Source organism: Fulmarus glacialis, unplaced genomic scaffold (genome assembly GCF_000690835.1).
Source record: "Fulmarus glacialis isolate BGI_N327 unplaced genomic scaffold, ASM69083v1 Scaffold30000, whole genome shotgun sequence".
NCBI classification, from domain to species: Eukaryota; Metazoa; Chordata; class Aves; order Procellariiformes; family Procellariidae; genus Fulmarus; species Fulmarus glacialis.
The window spans coordinates 1-11,868 of NW_009190058.1; the positions used below are offsets into that span (position 1 = coordinate 1).

An 11,868-nucleotide genomic window follows, 5' to 3' on the forward strand; every position below is an offset into this window, starting at 1 on the left:
GGGGGCCATCCCCGGGCAGCAGCGCGCGGTCGTGGGGTGGGTACGGCGTTGTCCCTCTGCGGCCGAAAAGGGGTTGTGTCTTCCAGAGCTGCAAGGCTGTTAGTAGCTGCGTGATCCAAGAGTATTTGCGGCCACCTGAAGTTTTTTTAGATTTTAATAAAGTTCTCAATAAGGAAAAGAACTAATAAGGTTTTGTTATTTCAGATTTTGCCTGTGGCTCACACAAAAATACATCCTGATCAGGTATCATATGTCTTTTCTATTGTTTCTCAAGCCCTTGCATGTAACATCCTAATTTAGCACCCTCACTTCACTTCAAGTGCCAGAAAGTGCTTTCAAAAAGCCCAAACCATTAGGTAACATTAAAGCCAACAGAAATTTCCCCTAGGGGGAGGAGCTTTTGAACTTGGGGTGAAAAACTTAAATAGTGAAGATCTGTGTAATCTGCGGAAGTTGTGGTATAAAGTCAGAACGAGCTGTGTATTGTAGGCCATAGATTTTATCCAGTTACTTTTGTATGAAAAATGAATTGCCCATCTGACCAAAACATCTTTCAGAAAACATACGCTCTTTTTGGTAATACATCATCACTTAGAGAAGCCACTTACATAGTGCAAGCTGAATGCTGGTTTTAAAATCAGATTAATAATAAATGTAATCAGAATAAGCAAAGGTGGAAGAAGAAGACTACAGAAAATGAACTAATTCTGAAAGAAACAGGAATGTTAGGAAACATAAATTAATCATTTGAGAAAGTCTACAGGATTTTTTTATCACGATTTATTTTTCTGCTCTTAAAAACAGACCTAGACACAAATACTTTTTCTCATTTAGTTCAGGAAACTCAAGTATGATCCATAACGTAGCAAATATGCCGAATTAGCGTATTTAAGCCATTGTGGCGCTACATGCAAAATTTGCTGTGGTTAAGCCCTTCCCTTTCTCATTGTTAACGATCATCACATGAAAATCTGTGTGATGCTTCTACTCCAGAAGTCAGTGCTGAGAAAATAAAAGATGTGTTTTGTGGTCAGCCCTCCCCTGAAATACATTATCACAGTAACAGTGATGAGAGAGTGCATAAATGAATCACAAGAGCATTGGGAAGCCCTTTTACAGACCGAAGAGATGTGTCGGTACAACATATGCCACTAACTACGCATTTCAGCATACTTACAAGTGTCTAATAAACCAGTTCTTCTGCAGCATGGTAGTAAAAAGATTGTTGGAAGAGAACTGCATTCTTGGCAGGCATTTTCAAAAAATCTGTTACTGACTGCATGTCCTTCCTCATTTGCAGATATTGCTAATAATTTCACAATGTAACATTTAACTTTTTCTTTCCTTTCTCTGTCTCTGGGTGTCACTTCCTATTTCAGAAACTAGGTGAAAGTGTTCAGCAACTACTTCTAGCAAAAATTGCAGTCTACTTGATGACCTTCTTAATAGTCACAGTGGCATGGGCAGCTCATGTAAGGTAGGAACACAGCGTTTAACTCCAAAGTTAAAGAAAAACTAGTGTTTAAAAGGACAGGAGGTAACCGTGTGTCTGATACATTACTGCCTTGCTGATATATTTCTGAATTGTCTTTTGTTGGATAACATAAAAAATTAATTGTAAAGAAATGCTACCCTAAGCAGTGAATAACTGTATTCTTAAGCCACTGACACAGTGATACAGAGAAAAACAAGCAGCATATATCTTTTAAATTAGAGTTACTCTTCATTTTAGTTCATATTCTAGACAGAATTAAGCTTCTAATTATGCTGAAAAAAGTATGACTTTGTAACTTGTGTGCTAAACAAATAGAGCAACTGATATAGTACAGCTGGCCTAAAACTTGTCTCTCAGTCCTCAGCAGTGCTTCTCACAAACCAATTGTAATGTTGCAATGCAGATGCTGCATTTTATAGGGTTGTTCACACTGCCATCTGCCCGTGTCTTGGTAGTTAAAAAGAAATTTACATGCAGGCATCGTTCGGGAAGCAGGGTGGTTTTTGTCTGAATTTTGAAATTTACGAATGTTACTATACTTTTTCCTTAAGTAAGTGGATTGACTGCATTCTAATAGAGGTGTGCAACCTGTAATTCCATACTTGAAGCTTATACTTCACATCAGTGCATTTATCACATTGCTTTTCTTTGCTTGCATAACTAAATGCTGAGGCATAGTCTTTGAACAGTTTAGGGTTTTGTGGAGGGTGATTGGTTCTATTGATTCTAAGTGACACTTCCATGGATCAGGAATTTCATTAACAAGGTATGGGGCAGTTTGGAAGAAAAACTTATTTTCTTTGCATAATAATAACTATGCTGTATCTTCAGGAGAAATAATTTTAAGCCTTAAAGTTCTGAAAATATTCTGGCTCTAACAGCATGAACTTGCCTCTATTCTCCCAAATAAAACTCAGAGAAAATCAGAATAATAACTTCACAATGGTGTGTGAGACAAAGAAAAATATGAGACTCTGGATGGAATCTGAATCTGCTCTGGAAGATCTGTGCAGTGCTACTCCCTACACAGCATTGCTTCGTCTGACAAGCTGAAAGTCAGTCTGGTGCCTGTATTTTTATTTTGGCATCAGAGTATCAAATGGACTTGTTCATGTTCTTGTGTGAGCAGTGAACAGTGCCTGCTGGTGAAAGTCTGCCTTTGTTCATGCTTCAGAAGCATTTGCTTTGAGCAGTGAGCACAGGCTGTCACCCTCCAGCTAGTTCTGGGCTTTGCCTGTGTTTAAGTAAGTAGGTAATTAATTGACAGCTAATGATAGTTGTCCTGTGGCTCAAAAGCTTTGTGCAGCTTACTAGCAGTTTGCTCTCCTGTCCCAGGTGTGTCAAGTGGCAAAAGATAAGAGCTGTTCTGGGACAAAACTGCTGTGGGAGAAAGCAAACCAGTGGCCTGCCCTGTGACTTGGCTGCATTTCATCTTATTTCCTCTTATAGTGAAGTGGCAAGTCATCCAGAGAATTGTCATCAGCTCCTGTTCCCGAATCATCCCCGTATCTTCCATCTTTCAAGGAATGATACCATTTGTAGCTCACTGCCTTGTTAGGTTTTTGGTATGTGACTCGATGGGTGAAAACTGACATCTGGATCACTTCTTCACAGATGAATTGGCTCTTCACAACGGTGAAATTTACTTCAGAGTAATAATTTCAGATGTAGAAGAAGGATAGAGTAGGGAGAAAAAAAGCCAGTTTGCTACATCATATGCCACTTGTCATTCAAATAGAAATGAGGTTCTTAATAACTGCTTCATGATTGAACTTGACTGTTCGTATCTCGCTTTTCAGATTTTTCTAACAAATTACTTCCATGTTCGAGCTAATGAGTTTTGGTAGCACCTGGACTACTTGTATACGTCCTGGAGCAAAGGAAATCAGGTTCCCCTATAATATCACAAGCATACAATTTGTATACAGTGTTGTAAAACACATTTCGGGAGCTGGCTTGTTCATGATATCTTGCCTTGCCTTGACAGGTTGTTTCAGGTGATACAGCTAATAGATGATGTCCTCGCTCTTCTAAATCTGGTGAGTCTTGTCAGACATGCTGGATGCTTAACTATCAAGTATAGGTCACTTTTTCTTAAGTCTGTATCTACATATCCAAAAATTTCTAATTTAAATAGTGTAACGCTGCCAAATTTCCAAGTCAGGAAGATAAAAAGAGCTTGAATTCCTCCTTGCCAAAGTGGCTGATTGGTAACTAACTTGCTTTTAACTTGCACATGTTTTACTGTAAGCCAAAAGAAGCTCTGCAACAGGTTAATCTGAAGTTCATCTAAGGGAACTGAAGAGGCACCTATGGCAGAAGCTTTTGACTCTGTTCATCTGTGTCCAGCTGAAGTATCTGTCCTCCAGGCTTAAGAAAATGAAATGCTATGTCTTTTGTGGCAAAAAATCTTAGTGGTAGATTTGAATTACAGTTACATTTTCAGTCATTTCTCTGTTTTAAGTTGCTCAGAAATTCATTCTGAAGCTTATTTAAAATAGAGGATTATATGCTTTTTCAAAAACTACCACTGAGAGACCAATCTCTGAATCAGTGTTTTGAGCTTTACGCTTTCCTAAATCATATCTCTGAAAAATTCTTGATTTATTTGAGTATTTTTTTAATGAGCCACCGTAGTTACTAGTAGTTGTATTGGGCTGCTGAAATGGTGAACATATTCTTGCTTCCAGCTAGAGCTTTGTATTTTACTATATTGTTTAAAATTCTGTTCTCTGACAGTGTGCAACCACACAGTTAATATAATTTTATTAATAAAAACACCGCGTTTAAACTCCATGAGATAAGAGTACAGGAAATTATGTTAGAGGACTAGATTAAGGCATGTAATTCTTATCTAATGTAGCTTTTAAAGCAATGTATTTCTTTGTGCTTGAGGTGTTTGTTTTAATTTGGCTTTTTTATATATGAAATGTTTGTGATCAGAGATTAATAGTTTTGACAAATCAGAAACACATCTTTAGGAGGTGTGGTACTTTTGGCATTGCTACTTTAGAAAGAAGCCTGTTAAGAACCATAGCAAGACTTTTACCCATGGTGTTGGTAACAAAACTGTAGTCTTTTCTAAAATAAGCTTGTATAGTTTGGGTAGCAAACATGGAAGATGTGTACAGAACTAGCCATTTGTTACAGTCAAAGCTCAGCAACTTCAGAAATGTGGGTTTTATTTGTGACGCAGCATGATCATTTAATCTGTTTGTGTTGCATTTTCTGGACACATCTTTAATGAGGGGATTGCTTGCTTTGTATTTTACCTAATGTTTCAGTACGCTTTTTTCTTTTTTAGGCTTGTATGATGATCATAACTTTCTTGCCATACACAGTAAGTACTTTTCTAAAATTTGACGTATGTTTAAATTACAGGGTTTTTTTCTTTATTTATTTGGAAAGACTTTACCAAAGTATTCAGAAACCCAGGAAAGTGTTATTATAGTATAAACCCTGAAGCCATTGTAATAGTTAAGCCTTACTTTTTTAAAATTCATGAGGACATGTTATAACTTTCAATTATTGCGTGTTATAGACCTGGCAGAAAATGGGTATTCTTGAAGAAAAATTAAAATCATGGGAAGTCATAGTTTCCCATGATTTCTTTTAAAAAAGCAGCTGTATTGAAAAATGTGAAAGTTGCCTGATGAAAGTTTTGGATTTTATAAGGGAACTAAATCTGTGTTTCAAACTCCTCTTTAGATGACAGAACATTTTCCTTTTGCAATCTAGACAGAGTTTTTGGTATCACTTTTTACTTATTTGGCAAGATTAATTCTGGTAGCCAATCACTCATTTTTCAAATCTGCAAATTTGATGTTCTGCACAATTTCTGGTCAGATGACCTTTAGCCCTAGCAAGAATACTTGCAACTGAACACCATATTAGCAGAACAAAACCGTTGCTTAAAATGCATCTTGACTTTTATTGTATGTGTAGAAGAGATTTCTATGACAGGCACCTGTTTCTCTGTGGATATATCTGTGTTATATATTAGTCTGCAAAGAATAAGGCTCTGGTCAGTAAAATGATATTTATCAGCAAGAGCACATACTTCTTACTTTGCCTTGAAGCTGAAATAATTCTTGGAAAGTTGTCAATGTAACCCTAGTACTACTCTACCACTCCCTGCTTTTTTCCCCCCCTGCCTAATGAAGCTGCAGAAATTAATACAACTGGGAGTCACAGAGGTAGAGAAATTAAAAGATTCAAAAAGGTGTCCTAATATCAAGAATTTTCACAGCTATGAACATCTTGTCCACTGAAGACACTGTTAAACTCTATGTTCAACTACAAGCCAGTCTGTAGTTATTATGGAGACATAGCGTCAGAGAGGTTAAAGTTTTGCCGTATCAACGTGAGAGCAAAGCCATCTCTCCAGATGCCCTTTGTTGGGATGCCTGCATGTATTTGTGGCTAGAAATTGCATTTAGTGGAATTACATTGAAATGAACAGTATTGTTTAGGTTTTTGAATTTCAGTATTGAAATGAAGAGTGCTTCTGTTTCTCTACTGTTATTCCTATGTTACTTCTTAATTAAATATTTGATCTAGTTGCATTTTTTTCTAGTTTTCCTTAATGGCCTCCTTTCCAGATGTACCTTTTGGCATTTTCCTGTTCAGTGCCTGTGCTGTTGTCATTGGCCTTATACAGGTATTGGAGCTATTCATTTACATTTTCACTTTAAGATTTTCTTGGGCAGAACTAAAATTGCGTTTCTCAACTATGGGTATAAATTGCTAAGTGTCTTTTTTGTTTGTATAGCATTCTTGTTCAAAGTTGCACCTGATGTGATAATACAGTATCTGTATATAAGATGAAAGTTTGCATTGCCACTGTCCTGTGAAGCTGATTTATGCAACTAAATCAGCTGATCTCAAAGTCCACAGAATAGTCATTCTTTTCCCACTCTTTAAAAATGCCTTGGGGAAATAGCAGTTGACTTTTCCTGCTAAGGTTCTTACTGAGCTGTGCAGCGATGTCCGAGTGAACATGGGCTTTCAGCCTCGTAGCACTGGTTTTCTCCTGGTGCAGTGCCTTGTCGCTTTCTGTTCTTTATTGTGGAGGTCTTCATTCCTCTTCATGTAAGATCCATGGTCATGACAAGCTCTGCAGAGGAGACTAAAATCCTGACATGCAGTGTATTGTGAAATCTCAGAGTTTCTAAGACCAGCTGTCGACGTGAGAGTAAAGAATAAGGTTGAAAGTGTTTTGGAATTTGTTGATTTATAGTTTTACAGTTTTATATTCGAAAATATACTGCATATACTTGTATGTAATAACTTCAGTAATGCTCTTCTCCTTGCAGGCTGTAATAGTAGTGTATGGATTCTATCACCCACACTTACTGAATCAACAGATACAGGTGTCTGAAAATCAGAATTTCTATAAACATCATATCTTAAAGATTATCCTAAGAGGACCAGTTTTATGCTTTTTAGCAGCCATCTTTTCTTTTTTCTTTATTCCTTTGGTAAGTACTCCCAGTTAACTGAAAACTTTGATGCAGCAGTTCATATTAGTTGTATTTAGGACTGTGTATTAAAATAATGATGTCCATGTTAAATATGCAGACTTTCTCAGTTGCCAGTTCTGTGGTGGTGTAATCATGGCTGCTATTTTGCACTGAAGCTGTTCAGTTCACAGATACCAATCCGTAACGTGATCCATGAGTTTTGATAATTTTGAAAGAATACTCTGCTACAATATGTGCTTTACTTGCTCTGCCTGATTTTTTTTAATGCTTCTCTTAATTAGAAGCAGGTCTTCTGAACTGTAACTTAGCATCTTGCTCATCATAAGTAGGTGAGATAATGTGGAAGGTTACATGAAATAAATATCATATTGCACAAACTGAAGACAAGTTAAAATAATTGCTGCACTAACTCAGGGTGTGAGACCAAATAGAATAAGCAGACCAGTTAGCCAACCTGCATCTCAAAACAAATGTTTTTGGCTAAGGGCTGCTCTTACACAGGCTTTTTCTCTGCCATCTTTATCAAATGGCAGTGAGTTGCTCCTACTTACTAACAGCTTTTATCTTTCTCAAAATCCCCGCTTGGAACTGAAATCTAGTTTTTGGATGTATCCTGAGCTTCCTTTCCTCTGTCTTGTTCTTTAGGAAAAGGTGCATTTAACTGAGTTTTGAGAAAGATTCCATGGGAATTAGCAGAGTTTAAATAATCCCCAAATTTGGGAGGAATCAGGTTGCTGCTGATAAAAGGGACAGTAATGAGTCCAAACGTGAAAAGGCCTAATTTTAGCTGAAAATATGTTTTCCTCTTACATCCTTACTTCCCTCTTCTCCCTCACCTTGTTCACTAGTGTATTTTCTTCTAATATTAGTAACAGTGAAATTAGTCTCCAAGTTGCTCTTTTGCTTAGACCTGTGCAAGGCCTGTGAAACACTCATGATCCACTGGGGTGTCTCTGGGACACAAGTAGTAGAATCATAGAATCATCGAATATCTCAAGTTGGAAAGGACCCATAAGGGTAGTTCTCCAACTTCCAAGGCAGTCATTGCTGCATTTTTGTTAGCAGAATTATCTTCTTTCTTGTTTTAGCTTGCTTCATTACTGGTACTAAATTAGCTGTCAAAAAGCAGTATTAGGTTGCACATGGAATATTCAGGAAGTACATGTGCATTTCAGGTGAGCCTTTTCCATGTCATAAAGTCAGGATTTGTTTTTCTCAATGTGATTATACCTAAAGATTGAGAGTAATAGTTTCATATTAAACTTGGAAGGTAATTTGTATTTTGATAACTAAATTTAAACTGTGTTCATTTTCCTCTCCATAGTCTTATGTACTTCTTGGGCTCGTAATCGTTTTTCCCCATCTCACTCGATTCATTACATGGTGTAAAACCAAGATTGTTGGTGAGTAACAATATTCATAGGAGTATGTTCTGATATGTTATTAGGTTGTCAACATGTTACTGGAGTGAAGTAATTTTAGTTCTACTTCCATTTTCAGTCTTGGAACGTAGTGATTTGGGGGTTTATTGCTGTGCTTCTGAACAGTTTCTCCCTCGTTCCCTGGTTTCCCTGAATTTGTGACTAGATTTGTATAAGGCAGAACACATTCAAAGATCATTTCTGAGTGCAAAACCTCTCTGGTTTGTCCTAAATAATGCACATGCATGCACACATACACAAGTACATGAGTGATGGCTGCAGGCCATCTATCCCTTTTCCCTCCTAGAAAGGGAGCATGGGGATTGAAGAATATAGGAAGCAAGCTCTATGCCTGTATCACTTTCTTCCCAGCAATACTGTATGGTCCCACATCTTCACACTGGAAGCAGAGCACCTATAAATCAAAGTTTTTCAGGGTAATTAAGTGTTTATGGTGTTACATCTCATTAATCTAACTGCTGTGGCCTAAAGGTGTGCCTTCACACATGGATTAAGTCAGCAAAAATCCATGCTTCCTTCCCTCACGCTCCTTGCTTACGGTCTTTCTGCCCCCCTTGTGTCAGCACTAACAATTGCACAACCACACCAACAGCCAGAGCTGCTCTTAAACTCTGCTGAGAAGGAGGTTGCCAGTGCCAAAGTAAAGGAGAAGGTGGTATCGTGCAACCTACTCATCCAGAAGGTGGAGTGTCCCTCTTTGAGAGCAATATAAACTGACCACAAAACCACTTTGTTTTTTCCCAAAGATCATGTCTTTGGAATTGGTACTCACGAGATGAGTTAGAAGAATAACACCTTTGTGCTTCTGCTGCTGCTATTCAGCCTAGTACAAGTCCGTCTGTGTACACTACAAATGGGAACATACTTCTGACTCCCCCCTGTGGTAGCAATACTAGACAGAGGCAGAAATGCACTGAAATGGCTGAAGCCGGACTCTCAGAGCCAGAGAATAAACACGTACAAATATCGCCTGTGCCTTCTGCGACAGGGGCACTGCGGTTTGCAGTCAGGTCATGTCTGTGTACGTCTCGCCCCATCAGATGGCTGACATAAGTTACTGCTCTGAGTAACTTGTAATTGACTGAGTTGTGATTACACTTGCTTTTCATTCAGTTCATCTCCTTACCTCCTCTGGAAGCTATAAGCTTTTTCTTCATCCAGTCTATACTCCTGAAGTGGTGCAGCTTGGCTAGCTGCGCAGTTCAGAAGTCCAGTCTTTAGGGATGTGTTTTACATTTCCTATAAAAGCTCCAGAGCCCCACCTTTTGACCAAAGACTGGATTTATTTTAAAGCAGGCCATTTGATGTCCCAGTGCAGCCCCTGTGCTCTAGTGAGTTTTTTCTGCCATGCAGTATAAGTTCTCCACACTGTCTTAGAGGACCCACAGCTATTAGGGCTTCACGAGGCACAGCATCTGATTTGTTTAGCTCAAGTGTTTGTTCAATTACAGCTTTGAATCATTATTCACTTGGTAGAAATGGTCTGCCATGCAGTTTAAAGGACAGGGCTTTTTTGTCACTGAAGCACTTGTCCTGAAAGTAACATGAACTTCAGGGAGAGGCACAGCTGCTGAAAAAAGTGGAGTGACTGACCTATGTGGATGAACTGCACCCTTCTTTCTACAGAAAGATTTTGGCAGGTGGGGAGAAAGAGAAAGGGAGGTCACAGTAGCTTGTTGAACTACGTTGTTTTATACTACCTGATTTTGTCTTTCATTAGTAAACATCTGGATTTGTTTCCAGGTCAGAGAGATGAAGAGGAGGCACACCATATCTTAGAAACCTTCGCTTTTTACCTCAGTGAGCCTCTGAGTAAGGAACGGGTAAAAGCATTCAGTGATGGAGTCTATGCTATTGTAGCAACCCTGCTCATTTTGGATATATGGTAAGGCTTTGTGTTGCCTCTTACACATTGTGTTATTAAATACAGTATTAACTTTTGTCTATGTGTAACATTTGAGGAAATAAAATAAAACAAACACTGTCTTTGACTTCTAAAACCTGCAGTGGTTACCGTAAGTATGATTTTCTGGAAAGATACAGAACACAAGCAAAAGATATTTCTAACGCCCACGTTTCAGCTGTAGTTATCATCAGTCTATTTAATATATGTTGGGGTGGGGAGTCTTGAAGAACAAAGCTTCCGTTCTGCTTAGTCATGTTTTCAGATAAAAGGATTTTATCAACAAAAGCTGTTTAGTCACTGTGGCAACTTTATTACATTAACCTAAAAGAATGCGAACTTACTTTCAGATTTCCTTTCAGATCCAATTTACTTGCAGAGCTGTTATTTGAAATGCTCTTTTTAAGTTACAAATTAGAGAGCTACAAAGTGGATGCCTGTTGTTCCCTACTTGCTCAGAGTAAAGCAACATAGTTCAGTGTTGCTCCAGGTGTGATTTTATAACACTAATATGCAAAGTAAAGTGAGTTTTCTCTCCACAGTGAAGACAACGTCCCTGATCCCAGAGAAGTTGAGGAGAAGTTCCATGGCAGCCTTCTTGAAGCTTTAAGTGAATATGGGCCAAACTACCTTGCCTACTTTGGCTCATTTGTAACAATTGGTCTCCTGTGGTTTGTCCATCACTCACTTTTCTTTTATGTAACAAAAGCTACACGATTAATGGGACTGCTTAACATACTTTCATTGGCTTTCATTGGTGGGCTTCCGCTTGCTTACCAGCTGACCAGTGAATTTGCAGAGAAGTCTTACAATGAAATAGAAGCCATTCAGGTCAGCTGTGTTATCACTTTCTTTGCCAGCATATTTCAGTTTGCAATATGGACTACAGCCCTCCTCCATGAAAGGGAAACTTTGCATCCTTTTGCTAGGTATGGTGGCAAGGAGCATGCCTTCATGTTTGCCAAGCTGGCTCTCTACCCTTGTGTCAGCCTTGGGGCCTTCTTTCTAACATGCTTGTTAAGAGAATTTAGCACAGAAATTTTCCATCTTATGCAGATTGTAATCCCATTTGCTTTTCTTGCCTTGCGCATTTTTGTAAGAATTTCTTTAACTCTTATAAAGTCCGTGATGTCTCTCTCCAGACGGAAAGTTGTGTTGTTAGAAGAAGAGGAGGCATGTTTGTCTCCTACTGAAACACTGTCCTAAATTTCTGTGCAGTGCATGTGAAGTTACAACATTAACTTCCGTTCTTCTAACTCACATTATCTTGATGTGTGGATTATATTGATCTAAACCAAAGCCTGCGTTGGCCATAACTGGGGCATATTTAAGTTTTAGCTGGTCATGCTTGAGACCCTTTCTCCAAAACCTGTAGTTGAAAAAATTGGGTAAATAGGGGATACAAAGAAAAGCATGTTCCCCTTCCTTTAGAGCTGCCCTTTTGAAAAAAATGCTGCTTGACATGTAACTGCACTGATGATCGATTAAGAGGTGCACAAAGAGATGCCCAGCAAAATGGCCTTTTTTCTGACATTATGGCAGCCA

The 11,868-nt window shown here is 38.4% G+C and overlaps 1 protein-coding gene across 1 annotated transcript; it reads left to right on the top strand.

The window, feature by feature from the left end:
• The first annotated feature begins 210 nt into the window (after nt 1-210).
• TMEM175 (transmembrane protein 175) lies at nt 211-11,658 on the top strand. The gene is made up of 9 exons (XM_009584358.1): nt 211-243; nt 1,380-1,477; nt 3,483-3,534; nt 4,800-4,835; nt 6,072-6,155; nt 6,811-6,975; nt 8,303-8,385; nt 10,171-10,305; nt 10,866-11,658. Exons 2-9 carry the CDS (start codon nt 1,434-1,436, stop codon nt 11,527-11,529), a joined length of 1,263 nt encoding a protein of 420 aa, XP_009582653.1. The 5' UTR covers nt 211-243; nt 1,380-1,433; the 3' UTR covers nt 11,530-11,658.
• The last annotated feature ends 210 nt before the right edge of the window (nt 11,659-11,868 follow it).